Raw genomic sequence first — 18348 nt, 5'->3', positions numbered from 1 at the left:
CAGGCCGGTGCATGTGCATGTACACGTAAATCTTAACACGATCTGTTAAGAAAGCAAGTCGGAGCGGATGTAGACGATCATCGACATGGCGTCTCTAGCGCGACGGGATGTTGATTTAACGTAGGATCTCATCGCCTAACCCCAACCGGCATCGGCGAAACACCTCGGCAGCCTGCCCTTGTCGTCTCAAACTTTTGAACGTTATCGTCACTTGGGAACACCCAATCCACCAACCCACCCCCGCAAAATCGCCTCCCCTCGTCAACTGAAAAATGATATGTCGATCGTGCCTGCGGGCTGCCTCGCGCAGCGCCCACCAAGTACCGTCCGTCTCTGTGCGCCGCCCACAGAACCCACGCTTCTTCACCACCGCATCTCCCCTCCGCGATGCCACACCCATTTCCAGTTCAACAGCCACGCAATCCAAACCCCGCCAAGGCGACTCGTCATCTTCTCACGCACCACCCACGGCCACATCGACGTCTGCCGCCCAACCATTTAGCGAGCCATTGACACCAGCCCCGGGTCCTGATGTAAAAGCGGCGGCGGCAGAAGCAGCAAAGAAGAAGGTTGCGCCCCTGGTCAAGAGCAGCATACCAGCGGGCCAGCCACTCAAAGGCCTCAATTTCTTGAAGGACAGACAAGATCCAATTGCAGCGCCTGACGACGAATACCCCGCTTGGTTGTGGACGTTGTTGGATCGGCAGGAGAAGAAGGCGGAGAAGGGCGCGGGTGATTTGTTCTGTATGTTTTTCTTGTCCCCCCTCATGAAATTGCAATAATAGGGAAAAGAAATAACTCGCTAACTAAAATCGCACAGCCAAATCAAAGAAACAGCGTCGTCTGGCTGCGAAGCGTCTCCGAAAGGAACAGGCTGAGAACCCCGAAATGCTGATACCCAAGGTGCCATTGTATGAACAAACTATTGATTTACCCGCTGGTGACGGCACTCTGGCCGGTGCAGTACAGGCTCAGGAGGCGCGAGACGAATTGACAAAAGCCATGCGGAATAAGCGGAGAGCATCCATCAAGGAGGCTAACTTCCTCAAGGCAATGGGTTAAGAGGCTGGTTTTGAACTGCGGGGTGGAGCATCTACAAAAGAAAGGAATAGCGAGGTTGCATCTATGCTCCTTGCTACTAATCAGCAGGTTGCTGATTTGTATAGAACCATGTATATCATGTGACACAAGGGATGATTTTGAAATTAACACGCCCTACTTTATCTATCGAAACAGAAGAAAGAAGAAATGAAAACGATATAGCATCTCTCCATGCAAACACAAAGACTAGAAAAACTTCCAAGTCAAACACTCGAGCATTTTCCAGACTCAAACACAACGCTAACCCACGCATCTAGCCAAACAGAAAGTCCGTGGAACTAATGCATTCGATAATATCTATATATGTTCCATACAATCTAAACAGCTTAGTTTCCCCCACTCCTTGTCACCTCCACCTCGATTAGATCCTTCAAATAAATGCTGATACACCAAGGCATGAAACGTGAAAAGCCAGACACAAGCCCTATATCTGCATTACATATAGCCATAATCAAGATCGACAAAAAGAGGAAATAATGCAAATGAAAACCCAAAAGATATGCCCCAGATCAATGCCGCAAGAAAAATAAGAAGACGTGAAAACCAACAATAGAAAGAAAAAAACAAATAGATTTCAAACGCCCCCGCTGATGAAGTAAAACCAAACCAGGGAGAGAGAGAAAAAAAGCGCATGTCTAACAGAGAACGGGAAACACCAAAAAAATCCCATTTCTCTTCGTTCTCCGTCAGTCCCAGTACAAGAATAAACAATGCTCGCTGAAAAAAAAAATCCAGAAAACCAGAAAGCGAGAAGCGCCCCCCCCCCTTCCCCTCCCCCTCCCTTTTCCCTTGCCTCCCGCCTCATATCCCAAACTAACAACGAGCAAAGAAGAAAAAAACCCCCCTCGGAACGGAACAGAACCGTAAAGTTTACTGGTAAAAGATTACATAAAACTCATCTTAACCTCCTTCTCCTCGCCAAAATCATCCTCAAACTCATCTGCCCACGCATTATGTCCCAAGTCCCCATTGTCCATTCCCCCACCACTCATGGCCTGAGGTTCTGTTTTGGACGAGCGAAGCGGAGGTCTGGCCATATGATGAGATGACGACAAGGGATCGTCGTCCCATAAAGATGCAGTATCCGAGTGGATATGTGGGGCTGGTAAGGGGGATGGAGGGAAGGATGATTTATTATTAGTAGTGTTGTTAGAGTTGGAATTGTGAGGAGGAGGGGGACTGGGATCGCGGAAGGAAGTGTCAAAGGTCATTTCCATGTGCTCTTGTTCGTGCTCGAATTCGTCGTATTCTTCCCATCCGCCGGCTGTGTGGGTTCCGTTGGAGGGGGTTTTGGGTGTGTTTGCTGAGCCTAGGCTGTCGTTGTAGCTCTTGGTCTCTCGGAGTTTCGAGTACGGGTTGTTGCCTGCTTGCGAGGGAGGGACGGTGGCGATGTCGATTTTCATGGGTGGAAGGGTCGATTTGATTTCTTTGATTTCGAATTCGGCTTCGGCGTTGTATTCTTTGGTTTCGACGGCCAGGCTCGCTACTTCTTTTCGTATCGCGTCAATGTCGAACATGATTGGGTTTTCTGCCAGTTTCGCTGGATCCTGGTCTTGGTCTAGTTTCTTGTGGCCTGGAGGCGGAGCATTCGAGTTTTCGTCGTAGACTTCCCATTCGTTCTTTGCGGCCTTCTTCTTCTTCCACCAGCTCAGCTTACTGCCTCTCTTCTCCTTCTCTTGCGCCTTCTTCTCCAGGTCTTTTCTCGCTTCCTCAATCTCGTTGATGAGTTCGCGTTGTCGCTGCTCGTGGTTGTCAGGATCTGGATCCTCGATTTCGGCGAATTCGTCTGATTCAACGATCCATCCGACTTCGCGAAGGAGCTTGGGCATGACAGCACGGTAGGCCATATGGCCAGGCACAAGCTCAGTCACGTTGACGTTCTCAATAGTGGGAACCTGGATGGGAGCAAGGCCTGCAACGCGCATAACACCACCGCTAGTTGCGCGGAAGAGATAACCTAGATACGTCAACATCAATCACAAAAAGCATGAAATATGCAACATACCCAAAATCCAGTCATTGGTAGCATACCCATTGACAAATCTTCCGGGCACAACAGACCTGGCCTTGACATACTCTTCATATTTGGCCACTGCTGGCGTACCAAACATGTAAACGTTCTGTACAATACCAAAGGCACCACGCTCCGCAAGCTCCTTCAAACACGAGAAAATGACTCTTGAGCCCAGGGAGAAGCCGACGAGAGTGACAGGTCTTGTTCCTAAGTTGCGATCAATAAGTGAGTCTGCCAAAATGAGACCGGCCATATCGGCTCGAGCTTGTGAAACGATCCACGGATTGTCGATCAGATATGAAAGCTTCGTCAAAGCAAGAGGCAATGTCATAGCAGACATCAGAGCTGTGAGAATAGTGCTTCCCAAAACCTGCTGCAAACCTTGTGTGAGAGCCTAGAGACTGTCAGTAGATGCACTTCGAAACCTGCTCATCACACTCACCTCAGTAGCAAGAATATTGATGGTGGCACCCATGCTCCTAAGCATCTCAGGCTCCCAGAGGACAGAGTAGATGTCACCCATGATGGGGTCCACAGTACTATACGGCAATCGGACGTCGTCGACTTTGCCATTCATCCAGCCCGCCAATGTAATGATAAGATGGGTTCTCTTGTTGTTGTGAAGAGGCCGATACTCAAATGTCTTCACTGCACCTGTACGCCTGTTCATCGCCCTGACACCAACAGTGCTACCTGTAACGACACCAGTAGACGTGATGATGGCAGCACCTCCAGCACCAGCCAGGAAAGTGCTGGTACCGGCCACACCAATCGTAGAAAATCCCGCTGCAAGACCGGCGCCAATGACAGGAGCTAGGAGACCTGCTGATAGCCCAATTACAAGACCACCTCCGACGGTCGCGAGACCCATGAACGCCAACCGCTTGTTCCGCGCTCGCCTGGCACGAGCAACCATGTGTTCATCTTCATTCCAGTTCTCCTTGTCAGCTTGCTCCTGCATCTCCAGAGCATCTGTAACACGCTTCTCAAAGCGGCAGCTTTCTAGCCAATCTACGGCGAGATACTTGCCAACTCGCTCAAACAGCTCTCTCGAGCGTGAATCATATACAGAGTCTGCTATGAGCACCAGGAATAGATCGCACAAGACTGTCCATCGCAAATCGATGTCGAGATTCTTACTGGAAGGAAGTTGGGATGGCGACCTGGCCTCTGGGTAGTCGTAGCCGTCGTCCTGATGTTCATCGTAGGGTGGTGGCGGCGGTGACTGAAAACCCTCCTCTGAGCCTGGTGTTGAAGCATGTTTCGACTTGGACTTCTCTGCTGGAGTTTCAGGACGGGGTGATGATATAGATGGTCTTGCAGAACCTGATCCGCTGGCAGTGTCTATGTCATCTGCTACTGGGTTCTTCACCCGCGCATTCTGCATTAATGCTGGTGTGAGGTCGGCCGGAACTACACCATGCTCTGACAGTTGCTCAATCATAATCTGCTCAGAAGCATTGATATCCATGTGTGCATATATCTTGACCATGACCTTTTGTGACCACATTTTTGTCGTTCCCGACTGCAGCTCTAGCAGCTTCTTAAGTCTTCTGCTGGTTGTCTTGAAATTGGCAAACTTCCTTTCCATTTCCTTGGTGGCCAATCGCACCAGTCCGACGTATGCGACACGCTGTCCTTCGGTGAGGATGTTTTTGGTGGCCTGCATCTGTTGGCGTGGATCTCTCCCCTCTTCGTCTTCATCTGCCAACGCGGTGCTTTTTTCTTTGAAGAGGTATGCGGTGTTGTCATCCATGCTTGTCTGCGAATCGGCGTCATCATCCATGATAACCCTGGTATAACCTTTGGCGGCTCCTCCGACGTTTCCGTAGCCATGCATGTCTTCCAGCTCCTCTGCATTCTCCTTTGCAATAAGTCTGTTATCGTCGTCGTACATGTCGTAGTGAGCATACGCAGGCATGGTCTGCCATCCGTCGTCGTCATCCTCCTCCACCTTGTCCTTGAAATCATCTTGTGGCTGCGTGACGAGGCGTTGGTGTGAGTATTCGGATATGGTTCCATTTACGCCTTTTGGAGGCTCGAAGGTTGAGGGAGACTTTATGGATGCTAGCGAATTTAGGTTCGTTTCTATGAGTCTATCCTCAGGCAGCTTCTCGGGTTGTTCCTCAGGCATCTTTTCGGGCCCCTTCGGTTTGAGGTTCTCCACTGGCACTGTGGCCTCTACGTTGACTTGAGTCTGCGCATTGTTCTCCGCCTCAATCTTCTCTGGCTTGGCTGATGGAGTCTCAATCTTGGCCTCCTTTTCTTGCGGTGTATCTTCCTTTGCCTTTGGCGCGATGGCCTGCTGTGCGCTGTCCTCTTTGGAAGCTACGGCATCCTCAAACTTGTCTACTTCCGAGTCTGAGCTGTCCTCGACCGGAGTGCGTGGTCGCCTTTTCCTTATCGGCAGGCCAAAGTCATCGTATTCAACTTCTTGGTTGGTGTCCTTGTTTGCTTCGGTAGTCTTTGTGCTATTTCCCTCATTCTTGGAGGGCTCGGCGGGGTTCTCGCTCATTCTGGTGGGACTACCGTAGGAGACGCATGAGGAGGCCGAGCGGTTTGGCGTCAATTGCGGAAAGGCGCGGCGTTTGTGTAGGTGAAGAGGGGGTAAGCAAAGACCAAAGAGGGAGCAAGTGGTCCTGGTGCGCTCGGGGCGGATTTACAAGACGAATGCGGAGAGGGACGGGGGTGTCGTTACCTGCCGCAGGGTACCGAATCCGCAGCTAGCGTGTCCGGTGCACGGCCTAGGTTCCGCGCGCAGTTTGAACTTTTGGCCGCCTTCCTACGTAAATTTCTTGCCCGCAATCATCCACCACACCAACACACACCGTCGCCATGAAGCTGAAGCGCGCAAAAGTAGGCTCGAATTGCTTTCTGACTGTCTCTACATTTTACACTAACAGCAGCACAGGCATACAAGAAGCAGCTTCATCAGTACGAAGTCAACTTCGGATTCCGCGAACCCTACCAAGTTCTGCTCGATTCACAAATTCTGCAAGATGCATACAATTTCAAGATCGACCTTATCGCGCGCATCCAGAAGATGCTTGGTGGACAAGTCAAGCCCATGATTACCACTTGCGACATGCGACACCTCTACAATGCGAAGCCCAAGAACGAGACCCTCATATTACAAGCAAAAGAGTACGAGCGCCGCAGATGCAACCATCAAGACCTCGATGAACCACTTAGCACACACGACTGTCTAAGCTCTGTCGTAGATCCTAAAGACAGTGCGACCAACAAGCACCGATACGTAGTTGCGGCCAATGATTCAGATACGCGCGCAAAGATGCGAACAATTGCCGGTGTACCCATCATATACCTAGCCAAGTCGGTGGTACTCATGGAGTCTATGGCTGAAATCACAGAGCAGCACCGCGAGCGAGAAGAAAAATCAAAATTCAAACTGGGGCTCAAAGGACAGCGCAAGCCAGATGCGCCATTGAAGAGGAAGCGAGGAGACGAGGGACAAGACGGTGATGGCAGTCGCTCTATTGAGGAACAATCTACAGGAGATGCAAAACCCAAGCCCAAGAAACGAAAGGGCCCCAAGGGCCCCAATCCGCTGAGTGTCAAGAAGCCCAAGAAGGAAAAGACGGCTGCGCAGTCGAGTGCTACCAAGAAGACACGGCCATCCACATTGAATGTAACCGAAGGAGGCAGTCGAGGGAACGAGGATGAGGATTCTGCGCCGCGTAAGAGGAGGAGAAAGCATAAGCCCAAAGCTGAAGGTGGTGATGAGGCACAAGGTGGTGAGGGGCCGGCCTCGCCATGAATAGGCTCGGGTATTAAGCAGACCTGGATTCTAAGTAGGCCTGTGGGAATCGAAAACTGGGAAAAGTTAAGATTTTGAGAAAAGTAAAAGCGGAGCAAAGCATGCCCAAAGCGCCGATAATAGACGCGTATGAAAGGCGTCAACTTATACGAAGATGTTTGCTAAAAAGAGAAGCCATTGTATGCAACAGCACCTCTATACCCGCTTGCCTTGCGCAAGCATATCGGAAACTTTGGGTGGAAGGACAAGAGTACTCCTGTCGTTGCGTTTTACAAACTCTACTACGACTTCGGCAGTCTTCTCGGGGAGATCTTCGTGAAGAAAGTGACCGGCGGCGGGAAACACCTGTAGTTGGAATTTACCTGCATAATGTTAGATGTCATAAGAGCAGCAGAATAGCCTTTTGAGAAATATACCCTGCATCTGTCCTATCATCAACTCCTTGTCCAGTCTGTCTGTGCCCGCAAGCAGCAATAACTTGGCTCCCTTGCCGCTGAGAAATTTACCACTCATTCCCGTGAACCAGTTTTCCCAATACGGCTCGGTGCTTGAGATTTCTGTCCGCCATGCCCATCGTCCGTCTGAGGCTTGTAGTAACAAGCTCGGCACGCTAGCTCTGGCTGATTGTGGGTTGCGCAGTGTGCGTGAACGGATGTGCCATTCGATAGCAGCAGGCAGCGACGGGAATGACTTAGGCCTACTAGCCAAGTAGGTATGCATGTGTCCCAGCGTCTCCATGGCTGAGCCCTCGACTACGTCTAGGACTCCAAAACCCATTAGCTTGTTGCCTAGCAGTCCCCTGTTGGCGGCGTCGGTAACAACGGCGCCACCCAAACTGTGTCCGATCAGGACAATCGTAGGAAGTTCTCCCCAACCCATCTTGGCTTGGGTGAGCAGAATCATATCCAGTAGATCCTGGCTAAGTTGGGCAATGCTTAGATCCGTATCCACTTGTCCGCTAGCATCCCAGACTACGCTGCCATGGTCGCGTGCTTCGACAGCGAGTATGCCGATGTCTGGCATGGCCTTCCTGATCTCCTTGGCGGCCAAGGCAAAAGTCATTGCAGAGCTTCCGGCGCCATGATGCAGTACTATGAGTGGGGCCTTTGATGATGCTGGCGGTGTGAGGTAGACATGAAACTTTGCATGGCCCGCGTCCTTGCGATCTTGTTCGAGATAGAACTCCTGGGCAAAGTAATCGGACCAGTGGATTGCGGGGGCGGGTCTCAGCGTATTGGACGGTCTGACTGTACCAGTGCTTGACATTGACGAGGCTGAGGACGAGTCATCCTCGTACTCGGGCGGCTCTTCCTGCAGTGGCTCAGGCGGCGGCAGGGAAGAGAGCTTGGTTTTGGCAAACTCTCTGGCCAGACTGGACATGGCAGCTTGGGCGAGGCTGTATGTAGAGTGTCGGAAAGCAGGCTTTGGGTATGCGTTGGGGTCCGCGGTGAGTTGATTGGTCCACTAATGGCGATGAGGGCGCACGTTATGCAGCTTTCCGATGAGTTATATGCCTGGATCGGTGGAAGGGCAATGCGTGAGGGGGGCTTAACACAGTGGGGTGGTCCTGTCTACTAATCGCCGGCAGGGATGAGAGCTCTGGGTACGTCTAAGCGAGTTATTCACGACACGAGACTCGCCCATGGCGGACCCAGTCTCTCGATCCCCTGTGGAGAAGTGCCATGTGCACGATAGGCGAGAACAACACAAGGCTGGCCAAGCTTATTGACCGTGCCGTGGACATGGGTGACGTGTATCCGATCTGCTACATACATGTACACATACATATGTACACGGGCGTGGCTGCGGGATCTGGATTTATGATTTGCGACTAGGGTGCCCGCGAGCCTGGATGCATGCCATGATGACGTATGTCGATCCCGCCTCTCCTAGCGCCATGAGCTTCAGTAAAACCTCCGCGCCCCCAAGACGCTTTCATCACTTCGACGAGCTTCACAGGACGTTCTTCTTTCTTTTCTCCCTTCAAATAAATCACGACTAGCCCTACGATTTGCCTCATCTTGATTTACTCTTCTCAATCACACCTACATACGCAACACGGGCTTCCCTATCCACAACACCTCCGCCTGCCACCATGTGGAAAGGTGCCAAGGACAATGGCGATAATGGCCTCGCACACGAGGAGCCTTACCCAATTCCCAACGACGATGAAGGCTCTACGACATTCAGGAGAAGTGAGGAGCCCAACGAGAGGACCAGACTTTTGGACCGTCCTAGGCCACCACCCAATTCAGATGGCTATCTCGACCCAGATGACCCAGCTGTAGGTCAAACACTCTCAGCATACAACATCTCGTACTAACAATGGCTGCAGGTATCGCCTTACAACCTCTGGACCGTACGGGCTATGCGCTATCTCACCATCTTGTTCCTGATCATCAGCTTCTTGTGGTGGGTCCTCCTATTGGTCTCCATCTTCGTCTCTCCTCCTGGATTACACACGCGCGGCTCGGGCTTCTTCGACTTCGCCTACACTTGTCTTACCATCGGCAACCTCCTCGTAGTCACCATCTTCTTCATTACACCGGCCAAGGGCTTGCGCATCACCACATCCATCATTGCCGGTCTCTTGGCTATCGACATGATCCTCATCCTATCAATTCCACGTATAAGACTTGAAGAGGGTTGGGTTGGCATTGCAAGCGTCATCTGGGCCTTCTTGATGGCTGTCTGGTGCATCTTGACTGATCGCGTTGTTGCATACGGCAAGCGAGAGGAGGAAGAGCGTCTTACTGGACGCGCAGAGACCCGCCGTACATTGAAGGAATGGGTTGCTGTTCTTGTCGCTACCATTGTAACCGTCATCTTCATCATCATTGTCGTTCTGATGACGGCCACCCTGGGGCTGCGCGGCCGCGACGCCACACTCAAGATGTACGGTGACCGCATCTTGGTAGATGGAGACAAGTACGCGGTCCATTTGGCTTGCGTTGGCAATGTGACGGAAACACATGGCTCAAGGGACCCCACCGTCATTCTCGAGGCCGGTGAAGAACCATTGGAGTATGACCTTGAACACTGGGCCTACGCAGCTTACAAGAACGGCACCATCTCGCGCTACTGCTACTGGGACCGTCCCGGCTATGCTTTCTCCGACAATGCTCCCTCGCCACACTCGGCCGGTATGTCTGCAGATGCCCTCTCTGAAGCACTTGCTAGGTCTGGTGAGGAAGGACCATGGATCCTTGTCTCAGCTGGCACTGGCAGCATCGTCTCGCGTATCTTCAGCTCGCGCCACTTGAAGCAGGTCACGGGCATCATGATGGTCGATCCTCTCCATGAAGATCTTCTCCACCGCATCGGCAACCCTGGACGTGGATTCTTGCTCTGGGCCTGGGGTATTATTTCGCCTCTCGGTACCGTCCGCCTCGCAGGCGCACTCTTCAAGGGCCGCACGCGTGAAGACCGCGTCTACGGCCGCAATGCCTACCAATCTGGCAAATTCATCAAGGCGCAGCTTCAGGAGAACCTTGTTGCCGACAGCCTGACCAAGAACGAAGTCTCTGCCGCACGAAACATTCAAAGCTCAAACACGCCACTTGTCGTTGTCTCGAGTGGAATTGAGGTCAGGAAGAACAGCGAGTGGGAGCGCAAGCAGAAGGACTTGACGCATCTCACGGACAACCTTGTCAGCTGGGATGTGGTCAACAAGGCGCCACACCAGGTCTGGCAGACGCTCGAAGGACGCTCAGTCATGGAGAAGCGTCTCAAGCAGCTTGTCAAGGCTGCTGCCAAGGTTAAGAATGAGGCTGTCGAGGAACAGGACGAGTAGATGTGCAAACGAAATTGGTTTGCATTGTCTACTATGAGAAAATGAAAATGAACAACACGACAATTGGGAGAATTGGACAATCATATGTTTTGCAATGAAGGGCTAGTCTGGGGCAGTGGCATTCTTTTTTTCTTCTTTCTCTTCACTTTCCTTTTTTCCTGTTACTCACCTGGAATCTTTTCCTTAGCATACCCTATACCGCTGCAACATTTCGGTCTTCTATCTTTGGAAACGTCTCATCTTTTTTTTCCTCTTTATTCCTCCTCTTCACTCACAAGCACATACATACACCTGTACGATTCAAGTATCTAATGTCTAACAATAATCTTTCAAAAAATGGTATATGATTGCTTGCGTTAATTCGTTTCCAGTCTGCAACTGCCCTTTTCTTTCTACACATTATCGTACAGCAGGGATCCCCAAAGCAGCCCAGGGGTCATTTGCATCCCCCCTACAGATTGCGCCAACAACAGAAAAATCGAGTATAGATAAGGAAAGAAAAGAAAACGTGTATGAGTAATGCTTGCAGGTATCTTGTTGACGCTAGTAGATGATCGATACTGGACAACGATGAGATAGAAAGAGACAAGAGAAAAACAAAGAAAATTCCAGTAATCCTGCTAGCTTCGTATGATATTTTTTTTGGTACAATTTCTTTTTTGGGGGATAAACCGCCGGTTCAATGGGTAGCGTGAGCGTGGGGAATCTGGTCGAACCGCTTTGAGCGCGGAAACAGCGAGGCATTCTACACCTCTGGGTCCTGCTTGCGGCGACGGAGACTGCCGATACGTCTCTTGATTGCACTGCCCATGCTCTTCTCAGCATGATCATTGCTGCTGGAGCCGTACGCGTCAGTGTGGCCAGCACTATGGGCACGACGGCTGCGCGTCTTCATCTCAGTGCCGCTGTCGCCGGTACGCTTGTGTTCCTTGAGGGCACGCTCAATTGTGAACGATGGCTCACCCTTGCCCTTGAGGTCGTCGGGGTGGTATTGCTGCGGCATTGTTAGCAGGCGGACTTTGTTGAGATGGGTTGCAGGATGGAACTTACGACACCAGGCCAGCGGCGGTAATCACCCCCAGGCTCACGCTGCAGGTCGGCTCCCTCTTCGTATTCGAGAACCCTTCCGAAACGATCCGGCATGCCGGGTGGGATATTGGCAACGCCCTCGAGAGGACGATGTCTCTGAAGCGAGTCGATAATGTTCTCGCGGGGAGTAGCCTTCAGTGCCTCCTCGTTCGAGTCTTTGACGGCCGCAAGGGGACTATACTTTTCAACTCTGTTGCGGGCAATGCTGGCGGCATCGTACGGACCCTCGTGGTGGTAACGAAGGATGCTTGCCTTGTCGAGGCGGTCAATGACGTCTGCACCCTGCATGTTCTTTTTCCTCAAGTGTGGAGCGCGGTGAGCAACCTTCTCATCATGGCGCAGCTGGTCGAGTGGCCGGTGAGACTTGTCACCCGGGTAGCGCTCTTTCAGAGAGTTTCCGCGGGAGAGGCCGTTGTTGAACGTGGATGGTGGGGGGTTGCTGGCTCGTCGTGGCTTAGCTTCATTCATGGATCCGAAGGCTTCGGCACGGTGATTGTTGGGGAACCGGGTGTGCTTGGGGCTGGCGGAGCTGGGAGGGGAGGGATAGTCGTTCCTTCTGCTGTGTGAAGAAGAATATCCATAGTTGGTCACTGAGGCAGACGCTCCCTTAGTATCTGACGCAGCCCTAGAGCGACGAAACGGGTTTGTGCTGGTTGAACTGCCGGTATGCTGGATGTTGACAGAGGGGTGCTCCTTGGGGGATTCACCAGGCGGTGTGATTGGAGCAGCGGGAGCGAAAGTTGAGCGAAAGTGGCTGTTGAGTCCAGTCTCGTCGCTTGGGTCCGGCTCGATCAGAGGATCAATGATTGCTCGTTGTGCCTGTGAGAGTCAGCATGTGTATTCGGCTGCGCACCAAACCGGACGTACGGCTTCCATTGTGATGGTGTTGAGTGTGTGGGACGGTGGTGTGTTGGCCAGACTGCGGGCGCAATTATTGTTTTTTGAATATGGCGTGACCGGAGAAAGCAGCCAAGTGTTGCTGTAGTGGCAGTGATTATGATGGAGATGGAGTAGGAGAGATGGAAAGTAGGAACAGGCAATGGGCAGGGGAGACGGGCATGATTAAATGGCTGGGTGGGACGCGTACACACACATGCTGGCGGCTCAGTCGCGGCCCTGCGTCAGTTCTCTTTTGCTCGCTCTCGTTCTGGGTGAAGCCAAACGCGGCCCAATCGCTGCCGTACGTCATGCGGATGCGCTAGGCTTAAAGTGGGGCCGGTCCTTGGTCTATCCACGAGTGACGACAGCAGAGGTGATCTTTCACCAACTGCGATCGAGCCCCAACATGGCCCTCGTCGCTTATCCGGACTCTGCCTCGGACGACGAGGGGACGGAGCATGATAAGACCCCCGTCCACCCTGTTCAGCCTGCACATCCGCCCACCAAGCCTGATGCTGCCGCTACGAAGCCCAAACCCACTCCCAGCGATGCTCTGCCACCGCTCCCGCCAGCTTTCCATGACCTCTACGCGGTAAACGCCCGCGTCAGCACTAGCGACAATCCAGACCTCCACGGTGGACGTCGACGTGCTGTGGCACATATTCAGGGCAATTGGCCCAGTCATGTCTATCTAGAGTGTAAGGATACCAACATGGCATCCCGCACGTGACGGACGACAGGCTAACGCCTTGGAGGGATACCGACACAGCGTGAATCCATTGCTCTGCTCAACTTGATACAGCACGTGAAGAGTGTACTCGAACTTGAAAACAATAAGCGTGTAAAGAAGCTGCCAGTACCACAAGACATTACGCCTTCGCTCCAGTCAGACCTAGGCGTGCCGTTGCCTCTACATGTCTCATTGTCGCGTACGCTGCAAATTAAGACCGAGGACAGAGAAACATTTCTCGACACTCTCGGTGCTTCTTTGCGACGATGCGCAGTACCCGTATTCAATTTCGAGTTTCAGGGCTTGAAATGGGTGCCCAACTTTGAGCGCAACCGCTGGTTCTTAGCACTTGCCATCAAAAGACCAGAGAACGACCAGCTAAACACCCTACTCCATGCATGCAACCAAGCTGCTAATAGTACCGGACATCCAGCCTTGTATACCGGCGATGCGGGAGACGGCCCGATGGAAGACGTCGACCACGACCATAGGCCAAAGAGAAGGAAGGTCGACAAGAATGACCCTCAGACGCATGATTATTCACCATATTTCCACGTCAGCATAGCCTGGAACTTGACTGAGCCTGACGCTGAATGGACGGCTCTGATTCAAAAAATCGACGCCACCGAGTACATTCAAACACCAGATGCGGTGTTTGACGCGGTAAAAGTAAGGATTGGCAACGCAGTCCACAATATCCCGTTGGCCGCCAAAAGACCTGGTTTAGGAAAAAGTGGACGAGCGGGCTTAGGCTTGGGCTGACTGGATTTATTGATCAAGGGTCCGATGACGTGGATGTCGACACTCGAAAGTCAAGACTTGTTGGGGACTTTTTTCCAAGAATTGTGGTGCCCTGGAAGAGCACGACCCAACACCACGACGTAATTCGCACTGTCGCAGTCGGGTAGCAAGTCGCTTGCCGTCCATCTCCCCTCAACACTCCAGGGTGCTTTGAGCATGCAATGGCGTCCGCTGCTGCACGATTGTTGTGTTTTTTTCAAGATCCCCGGGGGTAATCGAATTTAACTGCAATAAAAGCGTACATCTTTATATTAATTTACCCAATTATAGCATGGATACCAAGCATCGAGCCTCAGCGAAGTACGTAGTGCTGAGCTGGGCAAACATCACGTGATTTTGAAACACCAGGAAACCATCTTTTTTCAAAGCGCATGCTGTACCCGGCGCGTTCGTAGTTGCTTTTTTCGGCAACTATTCAAGAAACAAAAACCAGACTTTGTGCAACAAATGTTTCCTGTGTTTATTCCCTATGAAGCCACGTAATGGGTACCTAAGTTGATTAAGCAGAGAAGAAGAAGAACTAAACGATGAGAGTAGTACCAGCATCCCCCGTTGTGCATATAACCAAACTCCGGCTTGGTATAGAAAACACATGACTGCGCCAAAGTCTAGGCGCGGGTTTGAATCCATAGGTCAGAAACACACGTGATGCCAGGCGTGGCGCAGTCCGCTACGCAGTGGTACAGATTAGTGTCGCGTCCGAGTGTACCCACCAAGACGCGGTTTGGGGCTGAGGTGTGAGATACTAGTTAGTGGACTTGGTACGCATTCGTCCCAAGAAAGTAAAAAGTGACACCCGAAACGCGCCTATTATTGCGCAGCGCAGCCAAGAGAAAAGAAAAACAAGGTGGCTGTGGGCTGTGGATGTCGAGGTAAAATGTCAGATCAAAGTATAAAGAGAGATGAGATTGAAAGATTGTTTTTTTTTGGGGGGGGGAGGGGGGGTAAGCAAGGGGAAAGATTGTGTTCCTAAATTTATTCCTTTGGGCTACCAAAGTTACTGGAAATTTTGTACATGGGATTGTTGATTTGTAGAGAGTGGGTTGGTGGGCTTTTGCAATATCAGGTATGATTCTTTGCACGATGCAAAAACCCAATTTACTCACTCCTATGCCTCGTTACTTAAATGGAATAATGTCTAACTATTTCGCATTCACCATACTAACCTGGACTTCCTCGAAAAACAAAAACAAAATAGTAAGCCACAACTCGACCTACCCATATCACATAACCAACATCTGATATTATCCAACTCTCTCACACACAGAAAACTACATATTGTGATTTTACAAGCAGAAAACACAATCAAACAATACAAAAGCATACTACGTGTCCTGTGGCTTTGACGTCCCCCCAAATACGAGTGTGCGATACCAAGCTCAGCATCCGTAGGCACCGGTCACATATCCCCACTCGTCCTTGCCTGTGAGTCTCCAAAGCCACAGCATTCCCATACACAATCTACAATCACGACTTCTCCGCGAGGCGCATCGGTAGTATCTGTACCTGCAAATGATGAGGCTCACGAGTGATGGTACTTGAGATAATGAGTATCGTGGTGAGATAAGGTGTTGGGGGATGGGAGTGGGGGAGGAAGAAATGCGAGACGGGATGAGATGCAGATGGGATATTGTGGTGATGGTGAGTGGTCCAAAGTTCGCAAGGCGGTGTCGCATCAGAAGCAGGTGGATTCTGATGTCTCGAGTGAATTACTGATATACGCAGATATGGAGATGGATGGCTGAATCGCGCAGTATGTTAGGGAGAATATGGTGATGGTAGTCTGCGGACCTGCGCTTTTCTAGGGCGATTCAAGATTTCGTGGAGACTTGCCGCGTCTTTGAATAGATTTGGAAATGGTTAGAAGAATTTATTGAGCGTTACTTATTGCATGTTCACGATGATCTGAGGCGCGTTGTCCTCTGTTACATTCGTGCATTAGGGGCGCGCAACCTCTACGAACTGCCGGTGGGTCTTCAGTGGCCGCTTTGTCCAAAAACAGCATTTATTGGAGATGAAGCGCACTTTTTTGCATGGTTGAATGGTGAAGGAGGCCAACGTTGTCATGAAGAATGCCTTTGTGTTGGGACAAGACACAGTCAAAGCGTGCAGCCGTAGGAAGAATCCAGACAAGAGTGTCAGGGATTATGAAGAACACATGTTTCCACGATCCATGGAGGCGGTGATCAAGACGGCCAAGAGCAGGGAAGGGGATTTTAGTGGAGCCGGGGCAAAAGAGTGTATATATAGGTTGGAAGCATACTGTTCTGGCCAGGGGGGATAGGCACGGCCTGAGCAGGAGACGCCCAGACTTGGTATAGGAGAGTTGAACAATTCTCTTCTCTGGCAAGCAAGACAATCAATGCCTTGGATACTAAAGCATCCAAGCCTAATTGATAATTTTAGTGGTTTGTTGGCCTGATGTGTAAATAGTATCCGCCTGCAATGACATCTTGAGCGGCTCGGAGAGATTTTGGTCAGCATGACCTAGTTTTAGAACATACTACATATGCTTCTTTCACCCTTTATATGATAACAATGACCGCGCTGGCCCCCTGGATTAAAGCTTTTTTTTTAGCGCTGTGGAATCGAAGTGATGTGCCTGTGATTGCGGCACAGAGCGATGGTCGGCTGACCATGTTCCGCATCGTGTGCAGCGAATCAGAATCGGCAATTCAAATACAGGCACAATGAGCAACCTCCCTAGACGAATGGCCTGGACCGCAAGTGGTTCCGCGGCACAGGAATGGCGGTATGTGTTGATCTCATTTCTCGCAGCTTCGCCGTCGACTGGATGTACTCGCATAAATGTATAATAAGGTTGCAGCGTGACAGACATACCTGACCAGAGAGCTTAGTGACGTCCATCATCGATAGCCGGAGTCCTATTTCTGGTGGTGTGGTCGAGTCGTGTGGATAAGGGGGCGCACGCCAGCCTCGTCTACCGTTACCCACCCTTGTTATGAATACGAGCTTCGGCCAGTCAAAACAGCGGTCAGAAAGGCGATTCCTTGTCGAGACCGTTTGGTACCTGCATATCGGCTAGCGCTGTGGCCATGGTTCCGCCTTGTGAGGTGCACAACACATTTAACCACGCGTGAATGCTTCGTCTTACTGCCGCCATCCGGAATGTCATCGATTCGCCAGACCAGGACGCCAGTGGTCGGCCGTCATCACACGAGCGGGAGGCGGTGACGCAATACGAGATAGTTTTGTGGGCTACTCCGACAGGCGCAACATGCCTGCGCGGATGATAGAGTTTGTCGTGTGCAGAAGACAGCTGGTGCCAAAAGGCGGATGTTGTATTTGTTGCTGTGACGCACTTGGTCAGGTTGTTCAGGGTGAAGGCGCTTAGCCACATCCGCAGCTAGAGCCGATCCGCTCTCCACCCAACATGACTGCGATACCCCAGATGTCATTTCCGCTCGGGGCAACTCACGAACTCAATAGAGCCGGTAACAGCATGCCCATGCCGTTCCTGTACAGTGAGGGCCGCAGTAATTTCCAGGGCCCCTAACTAACGCCTTTTGAGCCACAGCGGCCCACGGCCTGGTCAGCTCACAGGCCATGGCTCAGCACTCAAAAGCTCCGGGTTTCCAGCCTGACTTTGAACTCTTTTTTTCCTCGTTACGCAAGGCTTTTCGTTACGCATCGCCTCGTTGACAAGTCCCTTTGGCCTATTGTGCCCAGTCGCTCTTTATACGTTTTATATCTTAATAATACCCGCTTCACTCGCTCAGCGGACTAGCACCACTACCCCTAGTTTACCACAAAACCCCGTACCGATTTCAAGATGAAGTACGCATTTGTTGCAGCTGCCCTTGTTGGGTCGGTCTTTGCCTCCCAGCACAAGGCTCATGCTGGTTTCCACCAGCGCCGCCACGATCACGCTGCGGCTGCCCAGGAGGATGTTTGCACTGTCTACACCACCGTCTACGTGACTGGTCAGTATTCGAACAGCAATCATATCACCACCGATACATACCCTAACATCCAACAGGTCCTCCCCCAAGCTACCCCACTGCCACCCCGGAGATCCCCAAGCCCAGCAGCCCTGCTGTTCCTCAGCAGAGCCAGCCTCCTGTCCACCCAGACACTCCCATGCCCAGCCCGCCTCCTGTCTACCCCCAGGGAAGCCAGCCTCCTCAGCCAGCTGTTCCAGC

General features: G+C 51.5%; 9 protein-coding genes across 9 annotated transcripts in view; 6 read left to right on the top strand and 3 right to left on the bottom strand.

Annotated features, from left to right (window-relative positions):
• Window positions 1–272: 272 nt before the first annotated feature.
• Window positions 273–1062, top strand: COCCADRAFT_33974 (uncharacterized protein; the record flags this gene model as incomplete). Its single annotated transcript, XM_007710842.1, has 2 exons — window positions 273–744; window positions 821–1062. 2 exons carry the CDS (start codon window positions 273–275, stop codon window positions 1060–1062), a joined length of 714 nt encoding a protein of 237 aa, XP_007709032.1.
• A 923-nt stretch (window positions 1063–1985) lies between these two features.
• COCCADRAFT_23569 (uncharacterized protein) lies at window positions 1986–5630 on the bottom strand (the record flags this gene model as incomplete). Its single annotated transcript, XM_007710825.1, has 3 exons — window positions 1986–3058; window positions 3107–3509; window positions 3558–5630. 3 exons carry the CDS (start codon window positions 5628–5630, stop codon window positions 1986–1988), a joined length of 3549 nt encoding a protein of 1182 aa, XP_007709015.1.
• Window positions 5631–5950: 320 nt separating this feature from the next.
• On the top strand, window positions 5951–6893 carry COCCADRAFT_2278 (uncharacterized protein; the record flags this gene model as incomplete). The annotated part of the gene is made up of 2 exons (XM_007710801.1): window positions 5951–5971; window positions 6027–6893. 2 exons carry the CDS (start codon window positions 5951–5953, stop codon window positions 6891–6893), a joined length of 888 nt encoding a protein of 295 aa, XP_007708991.1.
• A 195-nt stretch (window positions 6894–7088) lies between these two features.
• COCCADRAFT_2277 (uncharacterized protein) lies at window positions 7089–8273 on the bottom strand (the record flags this gene model as incomplete). Its single annotated transcript, XM_007710800.1, has 2 exons — window positions 7089–7255; window positions 7310–8273. 2 exons carry the CDS (start codon window positions 8271–8273, stop codon window positions 7089–7091), a joined length of 1131 nt encoding a protein of 376 aa, XP_007708990.1.
• A 715-nt stretch (window positions 8274–8988) lies between these two features.
• COCCADRAFT_2276 (uncharacterized protein) lies at window positions 8989–10686 on the top strand (the record flags this gene model as incomplete). The annotated part of the gene is made up of 2 exons (XM_007710799.1): window positions 8989–9177; window positions 9229–10686. 2 exons carry the CDS (start codon window positions 8989–8991, stop codon window positions 10684–10686), a joined length of 1647 nt encoding a protein of 548 aa, XP_007708989.1.
• A 745-nt stretch (window positions 10687–11431) lies between these two features.
• COCCADRAFT_2275 (uncharacterized protein) lies at window positions 11432–12651 on the bottom strand (the record flags this gene model as incomplete). Its single annotated transcript, XM_007710798.1, has 3 exons — window positions 11432–11680; window positions 11737–12594; window positions 12643–12651. 3 exons carry the CDS (start codon window positions 12649–12651, stop codon window positions 11432–11434), a joined length of 1116 nt encoding a protein of 371 aa, XP_007708988.1.
• Window positions 12652–13060: 409 nt separating this feature from the next.
• Window positions 13061–14146, top strand: COCCADRAFT_87548 (uncharacterized protein; the record flags this gene model as incomplete). Its single annotated transcript, XM_007710856.1, has 2 exons — window positions 13061–13352; window positions 13410–14146. 2 exons carry the CDS (start codon window positions 13061–13063, stop codon window positions 14144–14146), a joined length of 1029 nt encoding a protein of 342 aa, XP_007709046.1.
• A 2080-nt stretch (window positions 14147–16226) lies between these two features.
• On the top strand, window positions 16227–16469 carry COCCADRAFT_87675 (uncharacterized protein; the record flags this gene model as incomplete). Its single annotated transcript, XM_007710855.1, has 1 exon — window positions 16227–16469. One exon carries the CDS (start codon window positions 16227–16229, stop codon window positions 16467–16469), a length of 243 nt encoding a protein of 80 aa, XP_007709045.1.
• A 1509-nt stretch (window positions 16470–17978) lies between these two features.
• COCCADRAFT_23564 (glycoside hydrolase family 17 protein) overlaps window positions 17979–18348 on the top strand; it is a gene marked incomplete at both ends in the record, with an annotated part of 1768 nt that continues 1398 nt past the window's right edge. The window contains one exon of the mRNA XM_007710824.1: window positions 17979–18129. Coding sequence (XP_007709014.1) covers window positions 17979–18129 — 151 coding nt within the window. The remainder of the gene's footprint in view (window positions 18130–18348) is intronic.

Source organism: Bipolaris zeicola, assembly GCF_000523435.1.
Source record: "Bipolaris zeicola 26-R-13 unplaced genomic scaffold scaffold_22, whole genome shotgun sequence".
Taxonomy (NCBI): Eukaryota; Fungi; Ascomycota; class Dothideomycetes; order Pleosporales; family Pleosporaceae; genus Bipolaris; species Bipolaris zeicola.
Note: the sequence above shows the minus strand (reverse complement) of the source record. Positions and strands in the feature narration are given on the sequence as shown.